Source organism: Callospermophilus lateralis, chromosome 3 (assembly GCF_048772815.1).
Source record: "Callospermophilus lateralis isolate mCalLat2 chromosome 3, mCalLat2.hap1, whole genome shotgun sequence".
Classification (NCBI taxonomy): Eukaryota; Metazoa; Chordata; class Mammalia; order Rodentia; family Sciuridae; genus Callospermophilus; species Callospermophilus lateralis.
This window is the reverse complement of record NC_135307.1, coordinates 11,799,089-11,820,189: the sequence shown is the minus strand read 5'-3', so window position 1 is coordinate 11,820,189 and position 21,101 is coordinate 11,799,089. Positions and strand designations below refer to the sequence as shown.

At 50.8% G+C, this 21,101-nt stretch overlaps 1 protein-coding gene across 2 annotated transcripts; it reads left to right on the top strand.

Annotated features, from left to right (window-relative positions):
* Positions 1-7,989: 7,989 nt before the first annotated feature.
* On the top strand, positions 7,990-16,675 carry LOC143395020 (alpha-1-antichymotrypsin-like). Of its 2 annotated transcripts, XM_076849710.2 has the most exons (6): positions 7,991-8,088; positions 10,484-10,598; positions 10,788-11,416; positions 14,189-14,462; positions 15,608-15,758; positions 16,238-16,675. In XM_076849710.2, exons 2-6 carry the CDS (start codon positions 10,588-10,590, stop codon positions 16,433-16,435), a joined length of 1,263 nt encoding a protein of 420 aa, XP_076705825.2. In that variant the 5' UTR covers positions 7,991-8,088; positions 10,484-10,587; the 3' UTR covers positions 16,436-16,675. The 2 variants fall into 2 exon arrangements, with proteins under 2 accessions (XP_076705826.2, XP_076705825.2); XM_076849711.2 differs by lacking the exon at positions 10,484-10,598 and having other exon boundaries at positions 7,990-8,088.
* The last annotated feature ends 4,426 nt before the right edge of the window (positions 16,676-21,101 follow it).

The window sequence follows — 21,101 nt, the reverse complement described above, 5'->3', positions numbered from 1 at the left end:
GGAGTTGTAGCTCATTGCCAGAGCACCCCTGGAGTCAATCTCTAGTACCAAGAAAGAAAAAAAGAAAGAAAGCAAGAAGGCAGCAGGCAGCTATAACAGAAGGTACATTCCAAATGTTATATATTCATCCTCAAGATCCTGGAGGAACAGACGGACATAAAGCATCTCGGATCACCAGACTGATGTATTCTCCACACACCTGCCCATGCCAACTTCTCACAAAGTGTCATTTAAAAGAACAGCCTGGGACCCCAAAAGCACCTCTCACTCTCGAGACAGCTCCTAATCTGCTCCTAGTGCCTACCTTCACTTCCTTTAATAAATTTTTTTCTTTGCTACTGAGACCTGACTTATCCTTAAATTATTTTCTGTGATGTGTCAGGAACCTGGAAGTTCCAAGTAGGTCTTCTCTGCCCCTAGAAAGACCTCGTTGAACCCCCTCCCAATGACACCCTCCTAGGAGGTTCTTCATTTTAAAAATGGATGAGCTCACAGAATGAGAAAATGAGAGGGTGAGCAAGGAGGGTGCCGCGGGCTCACCTCTCACAGGCAAAAGGAGCAAAGACTTAGAAAGATCGGGGTGCCCACAAGGCCGTCCAGTTGGTAAGGGCAGGCGCCAGGCTGGCCTGATTCCTTTACCAGTGATTTCAGATGGCATGTCACCCAGGAAGCGGTTGTGAAATAGAAGCCAATGACAGCAATTTGCAGTGCCCTGCCCAGAGGAAAAGAAGACAGCCCAGAGAAGAAAGGTCAGACTAATCTGCATTCAAATGAGAACCAGGAACTCCCTGAGCCTGCTCTGGCCAAATCCTTCTGCAGGTGCCTTGTGCTCCCTGTGCGGACAAAGCTGGGGTGACTATGCTGAAGGAAATCTGCAAATTCTACCTCAAATCTGCAGCGAGTATCTTCCCCAACAAAACCAGGTCAGTCCAAAGAAAACCAGGCCTGAATGTGGAGCAAAACAGGCTCCCTCCTGATCTAGCTAGACCAGGGGCCATTTGTAGCAAAGAAGGCTGGACCTTCTCGAGGGTTCCTTGATATTGGCATTTCAGAATCTCATTTCTTCCTCCTAAGAATCCTTGGAAGAGCTCTGAGACAACAGAGGTTCAGAGAGGTGGAGAGGTAACTGGTTCTAAGGTCCCCAGCTCATGGATGTGTCAGAGTTTGCCGCAGTCTGGCTGGGCACAAAATCACGAGCCACTCACAGCCTTGTAGATTCAAACAGCAATTCTTTATTCCCAAACTCACACCGGCACTCTACAAACACGTTCTGGGCAAAATCCACACTCCACCGGGCTCTGAATCCCAAAAAACTCTCTGAATCCCGCGAGAACTCAACGGGAACTCTAGGAGCGGGCGCACCTGAGGCAGCAGGATACGCCCTACACCTTAAACCTGGAACCGCCTTAAACCCAAGGAGCGGGATACTCCCTAATCCCAGCAGGATACACCTTAAACTTGGATCCGCCCTGGTCCTTGAGCAAGGTCACCTCACATGCAATGTCACTGCAAATGACCTGGGTCCAATATGGAGAGTCCTTCCTCTAAGCAACATGGGATAGGCTGACAAAGAAATTGCCATGCGTCATTCCTACTTGGCAATGGCTCTCAGCAAGAGTTGTGACCCAAGCCTGGGACAGTGAGGCCCTTCCCATGAGTAGGAACCAGCTCTGTCACGTGCGGCCTCGTTCTTTCCATGGAAGTGGGGCTCCCTCTTGCTTGAATTCCTGCTGATACCCCTGTGAAGCCCCAAGTGCACCCTTCCCCGTCCACCTCCCAGCCCAGAGTGGACACTGCCCACTTCCTACGGTTTTCCTCAGCCCATCGTAGCCAAATCTGCATTGAAGAATTTCGAGTAGAGCATCAACAACCCAACCCGAGACACCCAAGGCTCTGAGTGACTCCCCAGGTACCACGGTGACTCCAGGCTGAAGGCAGTAAGGGTACTTGTCCCTCCAAATGAACACCTGCTGGTCACAGCTCCTGGGACATTTTCAGGCAGGTGCTACAGCCACACTCACAGGCACCTAAGGCTGGTGCCACTTGGGGTCCCCATCTCTCTCCATTCCTCTCAATATTCTTGTGGAGGCCTGGCCTTGGCCTCACCAAGGCCAGGGTGACCTCCAGCTCCCTACCACCCTTGCTTCCTAGCTGAGTCCATGTTAAGTCAGAGAGTTAAACCATCCCCTGGCAGGGCAGTGACTGAGAGGGACAAAGCTCTTCTTCAGCTGAGACCCCAACCCATAGGAAGAAGGCAGGCTTCTCCACACAGACCGTGGATGCTTGACGACTCATGGAGCCCAGCATTCACCCCAACACCTGGGAGACAATCACTTGCTGTTCTGTATCCAGAAGGAAAATTCCTTCCTTTTTTTCGGGGGTGGGGGGTATGGCGAGGGGAGGCTGCTGCTGCTGTTTGTGTTTTTTGAAAGAGCATGGGATTGAGTTCTGGCTTGGCCTTGGACAGGTTTTACCTAAGTTCTGCCAGCTCCACCACCTAACGGCTTGCGGTTGGCTAAACCACAGGATTAAACATTGGAAGATTTTCCCTTTCTCCGAACCCCTCTTCCTAGAGTGGACCCAGGCTAAAGCCTGGTAATAATCCACAGGGTAAAAGATGGGGTGGAGGTTTGTTTCAACATAGTCAGAGACAGGAGCTATACAAAAAGGCAGTCATTCCCCCCTGGGAAAAGTCAATATGGAAATAAGACAGCCCGGTAGGTGTTCTCCCTGAGAAACAGCTGCCCCGCCCCGAGCCACCCAGTGCCGAGGCTGGTGGGACTGAATGAGTGACTGGCCACCTGACAACCTGCCGGGGCTGAGGAGAAGAGGGTGGGAGAAGGAGGAAGCCAAGCAGGATGGAGGTGCCCGAAGCCAAGTCTGCAGCCTGCAACACCAGTGCTCAGCAATCCATGATCCCCCACGTAAAACCCAGAGCAGAATGCTTTCTGGCTCCTCAGCTGGATTCAGCCTTGGACCTTGCAATGAGACTCCATCTGCCCTGGGGTTTTCCTGAGCTTATCAGGGGTCTTAGGCTTCTGTTCTTCCTGCCACCTATCTGTGAGTGATCAAGTTGATCTGGGTGACTTGTGCAACCCTTTTGTCTCACTGTTTTCCTACTTGGGCAGTTGGATTTAGGCAAAAACCTCCTGCCAGATCTAGAAACCGGAGCAGAAGCTCTCAAGGCCTTGAGCCTCCTCCCGTGCGAGGGCCCCAGGTGCTTGGCATCCACTCACACACAGTAGATCCCAATTAGAAAGGGACTCCCTGAAGTTGCATGCAGGGTGCCTGGAGTTGGGAGGAGGGAGCGGAAGCAACAATTTTCACTGCAGCTCCCAATCTCTGTGAACGATGCCTGCTGTGGGCCTGAACTAAAATAAAGAGGAAAAGTGTTTACGTTCCTGGACTCCAAGTGCCTTGCTTTACTTTACAGGAAAGCTGTTTAAATGGGTTATCTAGGGGTTGGCCAATTACGTCCACTGGCCAAATCCAGGCCTCAGACTGTTTTTACATATTGTATTGGTCGGTTTTCTGTTGCTACAACAGAATATTTGTGTCGAGGTACTTTATAAATAAAAGAAGTTTACTTAGCTCACAGTTTTGGAGGCTGAGAATCCAATATCAGGTGGACCCATTTCTTTGGCCCCTGGTGAGGCCCTCATGGTGGGCTATATCACAAGAGAGTGGGTGACAAAGAGATCACACAGTGACACAGGAAGCCAGAGAGACTCAGGAATGAGATGTGCTCTTTTTTTATAACAACTCTCACTAATGGGAACTGACAGAGGCCCCATGGGAACTGCATTAATCCCCTCTGAGCGTGGTATCCAGGTCCCGCCTTCCCCAGGTCCCACCTCTCCATGGCCCTACCGCCTCAGCCCACCATACTGGGAACATGCTCAGAACGGCCAATCCACAAAAGTAGCTCACAGGCTAAGGCTTGACAGATTTGTAAAAGATGGAAAAGAAGGAGAAGACTGGGAAGGAGGAGGAGCAAGGAGAGAAAAGGAGGAAGAGAAGATAGTGGGAGGGAGGGAGAGACGGGAAGAGCAGAGGGGAAGGAGACGGAGACCATCTGTGGCCCTTAAAGTCTGAAATCCTATAGGCCTCCCCTTATAGCAAGGGCACTCTTCCAGAGGAGCTGAGACGGTGTCCCCTTCAGAGCAGGGTCACTATGTATTTCCTTTACTGAGGGACACCCAATACCTGGGAAAATGCCTGGCACACAGAATCCATCTGTCCATATTTGTGAAATGAAGGAAGGATTAAATGAAGGGAAGGTTTACAGGAAGGCTCTTGGTAACCGCTGAGGCTCAAGGCCTTGAGAGCTTCTGCTCAGGTTTCTAGATCTGGCAGGAGATTTTTGTCTAAATCCAGCTGCCCAAGTAGGAAAACAGTGAGACAAAAGGGTTGCACAAGTCACCCAGATCAACTTGATCACTCACAGATAGGTGGCAGGAAGAACAGAAGCCTAAGACCCCTGATAAGCTCAGGAAAACCCCAGGGCAGATGGAGTCTCCTTGCAAGGTCCAAGGCTAAATCCAGCTGAGGAGCCGGAAAGCGAGCGTTCTGCTCTGGGTTTTATGTGGGGGATCATGGATTGCTGAGCACTGGTGTTGCGGTTACCAAGAGCTTTCCTATAAAGCTCTTGTAACCGCAGGAACAAAAACATACGTGCTATTTGAAGTTCAGTTCACCTGCTCATTCTGAGGGGAGGCTGACACCCAGTCCTGGCCCATGGAGCACAAGTGGAAAGGACATAGTGACATATGACATATGGCACATTGCCCTTCCTGTTGGCTGGGAAGTAGGCATGGCGCTGCACCATCTTGCAGAGCCAACCACAGCTGGATGGCAGAGCAAAGCAGAGGAGCCTGGGGTCCTGACAACGTGGAGCTGCCCCTCACCCCACCATCTCCATCTGGACTTACACAAGACAGAAATAAACTTTCGGCTCATGAAGCGCCCATGCTTAGCACTGGGGAGGGCCTGGGTTCACTCCCCAACTTAAATAAGATTCAATATGTCTTCAACAGAAAATCTGGGGAGCCTGAAAAGGTGTAAATCATCACATAAGGAAGGGTGGGACCAACTCCTACTGTCATGACTGATCTTCACAACAACACTTGCTCTTCAAGTACTCAAGGGATGTAGCTCTGCAGAAAGCCCAGTCCTCAGAGAGCTTAGTTACAAACGTGCACTGCCTAACGATGTTTCAGTCCACAACAGGCAGGATGTACAGCGTGGTTCCATAGGATCTTAATGGAACTGAAGAATTTCTGCTCCTGGTGATGGGTAGGCAGAGTGTCACCGCACAACTCTGTCCTCGTATTTGCAGAGATGCTGATGTGAGCTGGACCAGTGAGCAGACCTGCTGGGCTGCCAGTCTATCAAAGTACCATATGTACAATTCCCTTCAGTGCGTGAGGCTTGATAATGACCCTGGACCCCTGTGCTGCTGATTCCTGTTTACCACGCTAGACTTTTTTTACCATTTTAGAGTGAACTTCTATTTATAAAAATACAGTTGACTGTAAAGCCACCTTACATGCATTGAGGGCCCCATGAAGCAACTGACCTGCAGCAGCCAGGTTTGTGACAGTACACTCCCTGATGTTTGTGCAATGACAAAGCCACATGATAACACATTTCTTAGAACACGTCTCCGTCATTAAGCAATGCCGGACTGTATTTTACCTAATTTTTATAAGCACCTGACAGGGAAATGTGGTGATCTATGTCTCAGACATGAGAAGATGAAGGGTTAGGGATTTCCAGTGATTTGCTTGTGATGGAGGTCATGACTAGCGCCTTCAGGATCCGAATCAGACCTTCATCATGCCACTCATCAGCGGTTTCCAAATTGTGCTCTGTGGAACCCCAAGGGTCACACTGAATTTTTCTCAGAGGCCATTGTGGATAGGGGTGGGTGATTTTGTGGAATGCCAGGATCACTTCCCCACCCCAAGATAGATTAAGTAAGAGAGAGACCTGAGGGGAACCAAAGGCCAGGGATGAGGGACAACAAGCTGTTGGGGTGAACCAAAGACAGGTGCAGAAGGATTGGGAACTCCGGTTACCCATGACGAGTCCTGCTCCCTCACGTGTCGAAGCTTAACATTAGAGAAACACGCAGAGGCATGAAATATGAAGCAGAGTTATTTAAAAAGGGGGAACATAGACTTCTCCTGGGAGGGAGAGGGGACCATAGCTGGTGTCCTAAGAAGCAGGTCTTGGGCTTCCTTTATTCTGCTCTCTTCCCCTTCTCTGTCCCCTTCCTGGGTTCCTGACTAGCCCAGGAGATGCTCAGAGGGTGAGAAGCAGGTGGGCTGGAGGGGCCAAGTTGGAGTGACCTGGGCAGGAAGGGGGACAATCCCTGAGATAGGTTACTTTAGCAACAGGTTGGAGCAGGGGCAGTTTATCTTGATAAGGTGGAGGAAGGGCTCTGAAGGAACTAACATTTCAATTCCTCCAATCTCTGGATCTGACCCTTGCCTTTCTGCCTGATTCTGGCCTCAGGATCAGGTCCTGGCCAGAGGAGGCCCCCATGACACATAGCACCTGGGGACAAGGACTCCACAGTGATTGTGCTCAGATGAGGTCCCTGCTACCCCATTTCTTGGTATACGTCTGGGGAGGGGCAGAGCCCTGAGGATTGCTCAAAATGCAAATGGAGATCTAGAAAAATAAAGTCCTGCATTTTTAAACACTACATCTGAGTTTGCATGGAGATTCATATCACACCCCCACAAAGATACACAAACACAGATAGGAAAGAAATGACTTAGAAATATACCGAAATGTTAGCTAGGTCCCTCTCTGGGCGATAAACATCTGGGGGATATTTTTGATGTCTTCTTATTTTCTGGTTTTCTCCATGTTTCTCAGTGAGCATTTCATAAACAGAAATCACACTAATGAGACCATGGTTTTAATGTTGCTTTTTGATGTTAGCAAAAGTTAGGGGCGATTCCTGTAACTAGGTTATTCTGCAAGGTCTTTATAAATCCATGTTACCAGAAATCGGTGTCAGGGCATTTCCAGTCTGAAAACAGAGCCCTCTGCTGCGCCCCTCCCCTGACTCAGACATTGGCAAGGCCCTACTGAGGTGGATGGCACAAGGCATCCATCCTCTGGAGGAGCGCGGTATATTCCTGGGAATGGGCTGATTTGTTTTTGTATTCCTTTAATAAGTCTAGTTGCGACTTCTCATATGACCATCAAGTATGAAGGAAAAAACATGACTTTCCCAATTAATGCAACTACTTCTAAAGAATAAATCTGTTTGCTCTAAATGCAATGATTCAGCTGTGGAACGTAAATTGTTAATGTTTAATGAAAAACCCCCTGTAGGAAAAACAGTCAAGGAAGTTTTTGAGAAATTAAATTAAAATCTAGTGAAGAAGAATTAATGTTAAGAAGACAGATTAGTGCTTGGTATTGGGCAACTTGTTCTTGTTCCTGCACACAATGGTTTGTGCTCTTACTCTTGTTTGATTAAAATTAATAACAAGTTAACCACTTGCTGTAACCATGGCACCGGCTCCAGACAGTAAGTCAAGAAAGAATAGTCAAGGTACAGGCCAATAATCTGGGACATTTCTAACTATTACTAAAAGCTAACTAAACAGAAACAGCTCAAAGCAAAACTGGAACTGAAAGTAAAAATGCTTGCTTATACATAAGCCAAGATACATTCTTCTATTCTAATTGTAGCTGCGTAACACTTTGCTTCTTTGAATAATGATTCCTGTTTTGTGACCACAAAGTACGGTGAGCCTGCCAGAATGAAAAGTATATATGACTAACTTCACAAGTAAAGATTGGGACTCAGCACCTTCACTTTGGTGTCTGTGTTGTTTCTCCACCCCCCTTTCGCCGACTCCTCACCATCCGTTGGTCTCCTGAGACCCCCTGTTGGAGCTGGACTCCAACAGCCCTCCCTTGTCCTGGTCAACATTTCCTAAGCAGGGGGAGGAGTCCTAGTGGATAAATAGGCTTGGGCCTTGGGGAGAACCCTGCACTCTTCACTCTGGGGCCCCGACTTTGGATCCTCCTCTGATTTCTGCCAGCCATCGCTCCTGCCAGGTAATCCTGATGCCTCCGCCTTCTGTCTGGGAGCCAAGGGCTCCCTTTCTCCAGGATGGGGCTATACCAGGCCTGGAACGTGTGGGGTGGGAGGGGGCCGGGAGTCCTGCAGGTAGCTGCTCGGTGCAAGGGGGCAGCGCTGGGGCTGCCACTTCCTCTCCCAGGGGAGCCCTCTCCTCCCACCACTGGGGCTGTGTTTTCAAGCCCACAAAGGGTGGAGGTGCTTCTGGGCAACACTGGTAGATTCTTTGTGCGGAGCCAGCTGGAGTCTGGCCCTCAGAACCAGAACAAAGAACAGCTATGATGATTGCAGTGAGTCCCTCTGGCAGAGGCAGCAGACCCAGGGGTGATTTTAGGGTCCCCATGAGAGCTGCCTTGGGGTGGGGACTTCACTTTCCCACCAAGGCCCCAGGGCCAAGCAGACGGACAGGCTGCATCTCTGTCCTGAAACAGCTCAGAAACAGCCAGACCTCCGACATGCCCAAACTCACCATCCTTCCCCTCCTGAAATGATTTGTGTGTAAAATATTATTTGATGCTTTTCCAAAGAAATGGTTGCCTCAGCCTGAGAGTTCGGTCAACAAAAAGCTGACCAGTACGGTCAACCAAGTTGCCACAGTCCCTGTCTGAAGCCACTTCCATTTCCCTGGTGACAGCAGCTCAGTAACCCCCCTCCCCGTCCTGTTCCCTCTCCTTCTCCCTCTTGGCTCTTCCTCTTCTTCCCACCACCCAAGCTGTCCCCTTCTCCCTGAATGCTGGGACAGAGTGGGCAGGAGCTGAAGGTGAGCTCCCTGTTTGCTTTGAGCTCGGCCCTCTCAGTCCCGGTACCTAGCTCAGGGAGTGTGGGGAGGTGGCCCTCTGGAACACATTTTATGAGCCAGGGGCCACACCTTCATCATGGACCTTCCCCAAGCCACTTCACATGTGGAGACAGAGACAGAGGCCAGATTGGGTTAGTCACTTGTGTCCTGCTGTAGGAGACAGGAGGCAGGACACCAGACAGGAAACAGGAAGCAGGTTTAGTGGCCGTAGTCAGGCCGTAGAGGGCAAAACTTTTGCTGTAACCAATTAATCCCCCTGAACCCCGAATTCAGGCAGTTTCAGAACTTTATACCTGGTGTGTAATTGGAGGGGCTCAGAAGTTCACAATCTGCAGAAGTTCACGCAAAAGCGGGTTTTTCTTTCACTGGGCAAGTTAATCCTTGAAGGGCAGCTCCTGAGGAGGGGAGATCTTCTTCTCCCCTTTCTCCCCTCCCCTGCCAGCTGTTATCACAGAGCTCAATTAGTAACCTCTTCTCTTCGAAATGTGAACATCTCTGGCCCCAGGCCAGCAGCCTAGTTAAAAGAATCTGTTTTTCTCTTCACTCTCTGCATTTGCAAACACACTTTTACAAACTGTTCTGTTGTTGTTACTTATGTGAGATAGTCCATAAATGTTTGTGCAAAACTAGTAAAGAGTGTTCAGCACCTGGGGTGCTGATCTCTTCCAGCCCGTGGCCAAGTAAGACAGAGCAACAGGAAACAGGAAGTTTGACTACATTGAACTCTTTCGTAGAGACTCTTCTGTCGATAGTCCTAAAATCAGTTATGGGGAAGATTTCTGGTGAAGCTTAATTAGGATTTCCTGTGGAGGAGGGGGTGCCACTACCCTGCCACACAGCAATCACCCAAATGAAATCCAGCCCAGGTCAGAAATTCTGATGCATGTTCTGCTCTCCCTCCAACAAGAGGTCTTCCCGGGCCTGTGGTGGAAACCACCACGTGGTCGCCTGGCAGAGGCTGGAAAGAGCAACCTACCTGCTGTTGGCTTTTACAATCACCATCGCCAGGGCCGCCAGCCTCCGGGCACCACTCCGGCCATCTTCCGAGTCTCCTCCCAACTCACCCTGGCTAAACCGGGCACCATGCAGTGGAGGGTCTGCCCAGGGTCATACAATTGTCATCTAAGGGAGGTTCAAAGGGAGAGATCCTGCCTTCCATCCCCCCTGCCTGGGGCCTGCTGGCTGACAGGACAGGGGGGCATTCTGAGTGTCTCATCTTGTTCCTGAAAGAAGCCTCCACGCGAGACAATTCGCGGGGGAGAGTTCCACTTTACTGCAAAAGGCTGTGGGCTTATATAGATCTGGGGAGAGATGGCCGGGCTTAGGTAAATGGGGGGCCACCCGTTTATTGGCAAGTTCTTCCAGATATCAATTCCGGAGCCAAGGAATTGGTTCTTATTGGGGCTAAGGTTCCCCGCCAGCGAGATTTGAAATATTGGCGCCGGCGGGAGAGTTCACACCCGCGGGAACTTTTCGCGCCCGTGGAAAAAGGGGAAAGTAGGAAGAGAGGGTCCTTAGGCGCCATGTTGGGGTTTTTTTCTGGGGTGCAGCTGCTGTTACACTTTTCCCAACAGTTCCCACCTGCATGCCTCCACCTGCTGGTGCCACCCTGGCACAACTCTACCTCTCTGCCCAGTTTCTCCACTGGGAAAAATGACCAAGTGACTGCAATTACCTTATGGGCGAAAGGTAATTACACTGGGCAAGTTAACCCTTCAAGGGCAGCTCCTGAGTGCACACTGGGTGCCCAGAGAGCACCTACAGGGAGGGGGGTCACAGTGCCGGCAAGGGACAGCAGAGCAGGGACAGAGTGCCGGCAGGGGAGGCTGTCAGGGTGCCACCTGGCCCTCTCAGACTTAAAAGACCTTTGCTTTGCAGAGTGGAGAGAATGTCCCCCCTCCTGGCTCTAGGGCTCTTGGTGGCAGGGTTCTGCCCTGCCGTCCTTTGCCACTCACCTGGCACACCGACTCCGGACACTCTGACCCGGCAGGCCGCGAACACCCTGAGATTTGCCTCCAACAATGCTGACTTCACCTTCAGCCTCTACAAACAGCTGGCTTCCAGGAGTCCCCAAGAGAATGTCGTCTTCTCCCCACTGAGCATCTCTACCGCCCTGGCCTTCCTGGCCCTGGGGGCCCACAACACCACCCGGATGGAGCTTCTCCAGGGCCTCAAATTCAACCTCTCACAGATCACGGAGGCGGAAATCCACCAGGGCTTCCAGCATCTCCTGCGCACCCTCAGCCAGCCCCGCGACCAGCTGCAGCTCAGCATAGGCAATGCCATGTTCGTCAGTGACGATCTGGAGCTGATGACCATGTTCACCCAGGATGCCCAGAGCCTATATGAGGCCCAGACCTTCACCACCAACTTCCAGGACCTTGATGCTGCAGAGAAGAGCATCAATGACTATGTGAAGGAGAAAACCCAGGGGAAAATCGTTGACCTGATCAAAGGGCTGGACCCCCAGACGGTGATGGTCCTGTTAAATTACATCTTCTTTAAAGGTGAGTGCCGGCCTGGGCTCAGAGGAAATGGACTCCAACCTCTGAGCTGTCTGTCCTGGCTTGGAGAACCAGCCAGCACTAGAGAGGAGGTGTCCGTGGTTTGGGGGACTTGGGCACCGGACCCCACTCTGTCCGTAGGCCTCATCTTCTCCCCTGTGGCTTTGTGAATGACAGTCTGTCCTTCCAGCAAGCGACCTCCACGCATCCCATTAACCTAGGTGAAACTCACTCAGCTGACGAAGGAAGGGGTCCTCCTTCCAAATTCCGTCAGGGTAGGCAGGAACCACAGCTTTGTCCTTGTCCTCATGCTGCTGAATGTGGACAGGAAGACTCTCTGCCTTGTGCCCTCTTGGGCATCTCTGACCTACCCACCCAGGGTAGTCCTTATCCTGGCTCGGCCTCTGTCTCTAGAGGGAGTCCAGGCAGGCCTGGGGCCATTTCTCAGGGGAAGACAAAGATGGCCCTATGGGGCCTGGCAGCCCTGAGGGTCCGGGACTCTGGCCCGTCCCCAGGGAAGAGGCTCTGGCAAGGGCACTATGCAAGGCGGGACCCTTTCTCAGGTTCTAATTGGTCTAGTGCCCATTGATGGGAACCCAGCTAGGCCAACCTCAGCCTGTAGTTCTGAAGGACAGAGGATAGGCAGGGAGATCCCACCAGTGGCCCAGATACAAGTAAAAAGAAGAGATGGGGACACAGAAAAGGACCACTGAGTCAGGGAGCTGGTGGACCAGGCAGAGCTCTGGGGAGCACTGTCCCTGGGCCTGCAGGTGCGTCTGTAGAGGAAGGCCGGGACCAAGCCTCCCTCCTCTACTGGTCCTGGCCTGATGTGCTCTGTTGATCTTCGAATCTCTTTGTGGCTCCTCCTAACACCTGTCCCTCTGTTAGGACCCTTTCCTTCCCAGCCACACGCCAACCACCCCTGCCTTCCTGTCGTCCCTCTTCCTGGCAGGGCTGGTAACCAAGTGGTCCGTGGAGTGCCCAGGAGCTGGGTGTGCTCCTCCTCCTGGTGGGGATGGAGACCTGTGCCGCCCCTGCCCTCCCTCGTCACCCCTCCCATCCTCCTGACTGACAGACAGGACCTGGAGAGTGTGGGATGGGCCTGGTCGTTGCTGGGGCTGCCGTGTGGACAGCGGGGACAGGCTCAGAACAGCTGATGAGCCCTGGCCCCTCCCCCTCCCGCCCTGTCCTTCCTCTTCCTCTGCACCCAGATGGCAGAGGGTACACAAAGGGTACACCAAGGGATGCCAGGATGCAGACTGGATGACCTGAGGGTGCCAGGCGGGGCCTGGAGCCAAGAAAGAAAGACTTTGCCAGAAAAAAAATGGCTTTCTTTTCTTCTGAATCCAGACACACTAAGAGAAGAGCCCCCGCCCCTCCCAGGGAAGTCAGTGGTAGCCTGTGAGATGACAGCAGGGAAGGGGAGGCTCCAGGGGACCATCCTGGGAGGGCAGGAAGGGGAGCCCCCGCCCCACAGCAGGGAGACAAGGCTTCTCGTTGAAAGCTGGTCGCCTGGCACCGAGGGACAGGAAGCCCAGTGGCTGGGTCTTCCGTGTGAGGATCTTTTATGCCAGCCTGGCAGGCGTCGTCGGGCTGCTTGCTGCTCGAGGAGCTCTACCAGCCACAGCAGTCTCATGATTTCAACTGGGCAGAATTACAAGCTCAGCACCCATGATGGAGTCCCGGACCCACACCCCTAAATTGGTCAAGGAGAGAGAAAGCTGGGATCCTGCACATTCCGTGCTGGTGGAGATGTCATGACAGGGGCCCACCCAGAGCCCACATGCAGTAACACCCAACCCTAGAGTCTCTCTTTCAATCCCGGAGGATAGGAAGCAGTGTCGAGAGCTCAGAAATTGGGACGGGGCACCCAGCACCAGCAATCATTGGCAGAGAGCCTGGGCACCGGAGTCAGCCTGGGGCAGAGGTGGCTGGTTCTCAGAAACCAAGGTAATCATCAAGAGGGAAGGGCAGACAGAAGACAGGACAGGGGCACAGGCTGGGCCCAGGGCTGCCGTGGGCTGGAGAGGGCAGGAAGAAATGCCAGGAGGGCCTGAAGGTTAGACTAAACTGCAAGTCTCCACTAGCCACAGCACAGAGGCCACAAGGCTGGTGAGGCTCCCGCGTAAAGTGGGGGCCACTGGGTCCTGAGCCCAAGGAATCCTGGCAGTTCCAAGTCTGTGGGTTGGGATGGGAGTGGGACCAGAGGCTCAGAACCCAGGGCAGGTCTGAGCTGGATGCCCGTGGTCCATGCAGATGGACATGACCCACGTATATGTCAGGGAACCACAAACTACACTTCCTAGCCATGGCCTTGGGATGTCCAGTACTCCTGACCACTGAGATCTCACAAGTGCCCACGAGCTTCATTCTTTGGTCACTCTTGGCCATGCCTCCTCACCCCTCCCGCCTGGTTCCCACTGTGAGGCCTTCTCTATCTGCCCCTCAGCAGCTCTCAGGGAGCCCCCCATCTTTCCTCTCCTATTTTCACCTCTGTCCAGCATCCCCTCTTCCCAGAGGCCTGGCAACCTGTCATCTAGCCCAAGTAACCAGTTCTTTCTTTCAAGGTTCCCTTTCTGATCCAGGCCCGTGGGTCTCCCCTTTCCCCCGTGGCTTTTCCACTTGCCAAGGTATTTTCCCAAACCCGGGCAGGGCCACCCCTGAGAGGGACCCTGAGTGGCTGGGAGCTCTTGCTGCTCAGGGCCCGGGGCAGAGCTGGGGGGAAGTGCACGTGCCCTGCTGCTCACGGTCTGCGATGGCTTGCTCCCCCTCTAGCCAAGTGGATGACGCCCTTTCACCCCATCGATACCTTCGAGGCCAGGTTCTACTTGAGCGGGGAGAAGTGGATAAAAGTGCCCATGATGAGCACCGAGGACCTGCCCATACCCTACTTCCGGGACAAGGCGCTCTCCTGCACCGTGATTCAGCTGGATTACGCGGGCAATGCGAGTGCACTCTTCATCCTCCCCGACTCAGGCAAGATGCAGAAGGTGGAGGCCATGCTGCTCCCAGGCACCCTGAAGAGGTGGAGAAACTCGCTGCAGATGAAGTGCGTATCCCCAGGACTGGAGCTGACGGCGCCCTTCCATCCCAGCCCCTAGGGCCCTGTCTCCCTCCACCCCAGGGTCTCACCCGGGTCCAGTGACACAGTGGTGGAAGAACCCATGTGGGGACAGGGGTTATCCAAGGCCACTCTTCCCTTTGCTGCCTGGTGGCTTTAGGCCAGATAGTTTAAGAGGACATCAAATGTAACCAGGCTTCTTCTGACTCAGACATGTTCTAAGTCACGAGGCGTCTCCAGCACCGTCCCCGACCCTCACCTGCTTTCTCCTGGCTTCCGCCTCTTGAAGGTGGAGCTCTTGTTCTGTGGTCCTTGTCCTCTTGGGGTGACTTTGAGAATTGGATGGGGGCAATAGACAGGGAAGACACTTGCAGAACAGAGAAGGCAAAGATCTGCCTCAACACAGACTTGAGGCCACAGCCCCAGCCCCGAGCACCTCCAGAGTGGCACCTGCTGGGGCTACCTACCCTCAACCCTCCTCACACCAGATCCCTGGAGACCCCACCTTCCAAACTCTCCCTTTCCTTCATCTTTGATTAGTACAGAGCAGATCTCAATGAGAAGTTCTGAATATTCATCAAAGACATCCTATTTACAAAACTCTGATGTGTCTGTGCACGTGCCCAGCCCACGCTGGGTGCTCAGAGATTTGAATGAGTGAATGAATCCAAAGACAAACAGGATGCACCCATGGAACTCGGAGTTCAATGGGAGACACAGCCTCATTGTATTGAGCAGCTGTAAGACCAAGCATACAGTGATAAGTGTGCTAAGGGTGCCAGCGCAGTGGCGCACGCCTGTAATCCCAGCATCTCGGGAGGCTGGGACAGGAGGATCTCGAGTTCAAAGCCAGCCTCAGCAACACTGAGGTGCTAAGCAACTCAGTGAGACCCTGTCTCTAAATAAAATACAAAACAGGGCTGGGAATGTGGCTCAGTGTTCGGGTGCCCCTGAGTTCAATCCCGGGGACCCCTCTCCAAAAAAACAAACAGTAACAAAAGAAATCAAGGAAGAGAACAGTTTTCCTGCAAGAAGGGGTAGTGGTGGAGGAAACTGGGGAATTCAGTGCTGCAGTGGGGGGGGATGGCCACGGAGTCAAGCGATGGTCAGATCTCACTTTTCTCATTCCTTAGGTGGATAGATGAGCTCTATCTGCCCAAGTTCTGCATCTCAAGTGACTTCAATCTGAAAGATGTTCTTGGCCAACTGGGCATCAGGGAGGTCTTCTCCAAGCAGGCTGACCTGTCAGGGGTCACGGGGTACAAGAACCTGATGGTCTCTAAGGTGAGTCTGTGAACTCCGGGCAGCTCATTCTCCACGGCTAAACCTGAATAGGGACTCTTGAATTTGTACAAATAACTGTATTTCTCAATGTCCGATCACCCTCCCTGGGTCTCCACCCAACCCTGAAGAGCCGGGCTACAGCCCAGCCCCTCCTGCAGCGTTGCGGGCTGGTCACCCACCCCCAAACACACACACATCATGACAAGACACAGGAGCCCTTCATGGGGAGGAGCCTGGGCCTGGGATCAGACCGCAGCAGACACTACCCCATGCTAGACACCAGTGAAAAATAAGTGCAGGCGTCCACCATGAGCTTTTCCATCTGTGGGCACAGACTATTCTGCAGTGCCTGTCAGGACAGTCATGGTAACAGGCAACAGCAATGGTTACAGGACAATCGCCACGGAAACCTGTGATGCATCAGTTCCCTAAAAGCCACAGGCAGGCTGCTTCCCTCCTGCCCACTCCTGTCCCCGCAGGTGATCCACAAGGCTCTGCTTGATGTGACTGAGAAGGGGACAGAAGCGGTTGCTGCCACTGGAGTCAAAATGGTCCTCACATCGGCAAAGATAGGCGCAAGGACCATTGTGAATTTCAACAGGCCCTTCCTGATGGCCATCGTCCGTGGAGACGTCATTCTCTTTATGAGCAAAGTCACCAACCCCAAGCAAACCTAGAGCCCTCTGTTGAGTAGTGGGACACCCACTAGGAGCCAGGGAGGGAAGTCCAGGCATGGGTCTCTGGACACAGCCTGGCTTTGATGCAGAGCTCCCAGAGTTGCCTGGCCCTTTCGCTCATCCTTGGGAAGGTGACAGCAACTGCATGTGTGGCTCCCATATGCACAGAGACCCTGGGGACTGTGGAGCTCTGAGGCTCTGAGGTCTCCTGACAGCAATAAACATCTTCCTGTGCCTGGACTCTTCCCTTGTGTCCTTCTCTGCTGACCCTCTGAATCCCTGCTCTGCCTATGTCCCAGAGTCGAGCCCCCTGGCCTCTCACACAGTCTCATCCCACCCCAGAGTCTGGGCTGCTTCCTTCATCTTTAGCAGATTGGCCAAACCACACAAGCTTGTGACCAAGGTCACCAGGACCTCAGACCAGGGCAAGGTGGAGACCCTGCTGCCCTCTCTCCCATTCTGGCCTCCAGAGTCACCTGGTCCCAAGGCCCAGTTTCTGCCCACCTCCTGCCTCTTGTAGGGACTCCTGGTCCTATCCACAACTGGGACAGCCGCTGACCCTTTGCTCCTGCAATTGAGGGGGGGTCTTTTTGTGGGATCTCCCCCTTCTGCACCCCAGCATCCCCCATGAGGGGAGAACAGTTATGTTCTGGGTTCCCAGACTGAGCGCTTCAACTGCCTCCCCAGTTCCAAGATCTCACCTGACAGATGGTTCCCCTCAGCAACCAGAATGCGGGGCTGGGGGCCAACCACAGTGGATATGGTGTGACGACCACACAACGGCACCGCACTCACCATCGAAGGTATTGGTGAGGGCCACCTGACACCAGAGGAGCACCCTCAGCCACCTGGTGATTCTGTGTTGGTGTTTCATAAAAGTGACCAAAATGCCCGACATAAACAAATCAAAGAAGGAGAGGTTTGTTCTGGCTCACGGTTTCAGATGTTTCAGGCCACGGTCGGCTGGACCCATTGCTCTGGGTCTCAGATGAAGCAGAGCATCACGACAGAGGGTGTGGTGAGAGAAAGAGGGGAAGGGGCCAGGAACATGATGTGGTCCCCAAGGGCACACCCCCAGTGACCTACTTCCTCCAACCAGGTTCCACCTGTTACAGTTCCAAATAATGCTTCCAAATTAGTAATCTACGGGTGAGATCAGATCCTCCATGACCCAACCACTTTCCAAAGCCCCCCTCTGAAGCTGGCTGCACTGGGGACCAAGCCTTCCACACAGGAGACTTTAGGAACATCTCCAGAGCCAAGCTGTGAGTGCTCCCAGAGATGTTCACAGCTCTGGCCCTCACAGGTCTTCAAACCTGAAGGGGAAATGGATGAAAACAGGAGGCCTGGCCTGGAGGAGAGCACCAAACTCAATCTCAGAGTCAGGGAGGGCTTCCTAGAGGAAGAGACTTCTGAGCTGAGATCAGAGGAGGACTAGAGGTGGTCAGGTGATCCTAAAAGGGGATGCCACTGGCCGGAGAAAGCAATGGTGGCATTTCCAAGAATCTGAAGAAGGTGGGTGGCTCTGGAGCACAGAACAGCGAGGCCATGGGGAGAAAGGGACCATGACAGGCACCGGACGGCAGAGGACCAGGATCCTGGTGAGGTTCTGGGATGGGTCCTGAGAGTCAGGAGGAGCTTTGAAGGCATCTGAACAGAGTTTGTGTGAGCAGATTCGTGCCTTGGAAAAGTCACTGCAGATGCTGAACAAGAAAGTGGTCTGGGAACCAAGACAGGAGTTCAGGCTGGGATGCAAAGCTATGCAGGGAATCCACAGACTGGCTCCAGCCCAGGGGACTCTACGGGGACTTCCCCCAAAAAACCCTCTTAAGACATTGCAGAGGTGCTGGGTTCTTGGTCCACTTTCTATTTCCATAATGAGTACTGCACAGTTGGATAATTCATAAAGAACAGAGGCTTAGGGAGCACACAGTTCTGGAGGCTGGAAGTCCAGGACTATGACATCAGCAGCTGCTGGGGACCTTCTTGCTGCGTCATAACATGGTAGAGGGTGTCGCATGGCAGGACAGGGCAAGGACTAGATTAGTCTCTCTTCTAATAAAGCCACCGATGTCATGTGGGACCTCCTAATTACCTTGCCAAGGCTCCATCTCCAAGCCCCATTAACCTATGAATTTGGGGATTAAGTCTCCAACATATGAATCTGGGGGGAATATATTCCAACCACAGCAGTAGTGCTGTTCCTTGCTCAGTAAGTTCGCAAACCCAGTTGATCCACAGGTTTTCCTGGTGGTCTTAATGCCATTACTTCAACCTCAGTAAACCTAGAACTTTCTGCAGAGAGAGCAGGTCCAGCAAAGAAGACTTGGGGCCTCAGGACTCTAAGCCCAATGAATCCTGCAGTGGTGAGTGACCTTGGAGATGCCTTGTGCCCCCTGATCTCCCACATTCTGTGTGTGGGACTCTATAAACATGTGGAAGTCATGGAACATGGTGGCACCTTCCTGTCATCTGAGCTACTCAGGTGGCTGAGGCAGGAGAATCTCAAGTTTGAGGCCAGTCTGGGTCATTTAGCAAGTCTCTGTCTCAAAATAACAATGAAAAGGGCTGGGGATATAGCTCGGTGGCAGAATGCTTGCATGGTATTCTCCAAACCCTGGGTTTCATCCCCAGGTCTGCAAAAGAAAATATGCATCTTATATGTCCATAGTACCTTTTTAAAATTATTTATTAACAACAAAAACAAAACCTTACAACTGCAACAAAACCTTAAAAACTTCAAAAAATTGTTAACAGAACATATTCTCCAAACTTCAATGAAGAAAATTTTAATGGATTATTGAAAGATCACCAACAAATTATAAAAATAATTAGTAATTTTTTAAAAATCCTCCTGCTAGCTATAATGGAATAATAATTACTGGACAAATTCTCCTGAAACAATCAGAAAGCTGGACAATACATGTGAGGCAATATTGAGTAATAGGCTTTGGGTGACTGTCCTACAGAGAGAAGCCAACACACAACATGGGCTCTACTGTTGCCTCTCTGATGGCCTGGAGGAAGTTTCTAGGCCTTAGGTCAGGAAGAGGAAACCCAAAGAAAGTCTGCCTCCTTGAGCTGAAGCAGCCAGAGTGGAAAAATGAGAGTCTTGGGTAGAGCCAACAGAATTAAAAGTAGTGCTGGAGTAGTAGTCCACACCAAAGTAGTCCACACCAAAGGCCACTCTTAATGTGTCTTTAAAAATCTTAAAAGCAAGATGTAAATCATTCCAGCACTATGTAAAGAAATAGAATGAAATATAATACCCGACAATGTGAAATTCATAAATCAGCAGGCATGCATCAAAACAGGAATGACCTTTCACCACAAGAAAAGAATCAATCAATAGAAACAGACTCAGGACAGACATGGAGATATTAGAAGATAAAAACCTTAAAATAGGTCTGGGGATGTAGCTCGGTGGTAGAATGCTTGTCCTGCATGCACAAGATCCTCAGTTCAACCCCCCGTTTAAAAAAAAAAAAAAAAAACCTTAAACTAACTCTAATTATATGGCCTACATGTTCAATAAAATATGAGGAAATGATTGAAAAGATATTTGGAAAAAAGTCCAAATGGAACTTTTAGAGATTAAAAAGTACAATATCTGAAATTATTTTTTAAAAATATGAACAGCAGATTAGAGAGTGAAAATAAAAAGATCAGTTATTTTAAATACATAGCAAGAGAAATTATAAAAATAAAGAACAGAGAATAAAAAGGCTGAAGTGAGAGATGGCTGGGAAATCAGGGGCCTGTTGGAAAATTCCAGGCGGTCTTACAAACAAATAGTTACAGTTCTAGAAGATTAGGGACAAGAAACATTGAATGAAATTATGGTTGAAATTTTTTGATGTGATTTTTTTTTTTTAATGCTAATCTCAAAGATTCAAAAAAATGCTAAGCTCAACAAACTTATAGGAAACATAAAAAATACACAAAGTCTCATCAAAATCATAACACTGGAAGTCAATGATAAAGAGGAAATCTTAAAATCAGAGGAAAAGACGGAGTGTGCACAGAGGGGAAAAAATTAAAAGAATGACATTGAACTTCCAATAAGAGACTATGCAGATGGAAGGTCACGGACTGGCCTGGTTAAGCTACTAAAAGAATTAAAGATCAAAGCAAATTGTATATTCAGAAAAGATATTCTTCAGAACTGAAGGGAAATAAAAATATGTCCAGACAAATAAAAGATTTGAAAATTCATTACCAGCAGACTCCCCTAACCACCCCCCAACAAATGTTAAAGCCAATTCTTTGAAAGAAGAAAAATGAGCCGGTGGAAATTGGTATAGGAACCTGAGAATAAACAGTGGCAAATAGGTAGAATCTTCCTCATTTATAGTCTCTTGGAAAGATAATTGAGTGCTTACAGAAAAAAAATAAATAATTGTGTTGTGGATTTTATTTCATATTCCAAAATAAAAGAATAATAACAGTAGCATAAAGGCCAGAGGGAGAAAAAAGCAAGTGCGTTCATAAAAGGCTCTTACACATATCTTGAAGAGATAAAATGTTATTTGAAAGCACACCATAATAAATCAAAAATTTATGTTGCAGGGCTTCAAGAAAGTACTGAAAAAAAATATAAGACCAAAGTATAAACGAGTCAGCAATTGAGATAAAATGGAAATGTGAAAACGACTCAAATAACCCA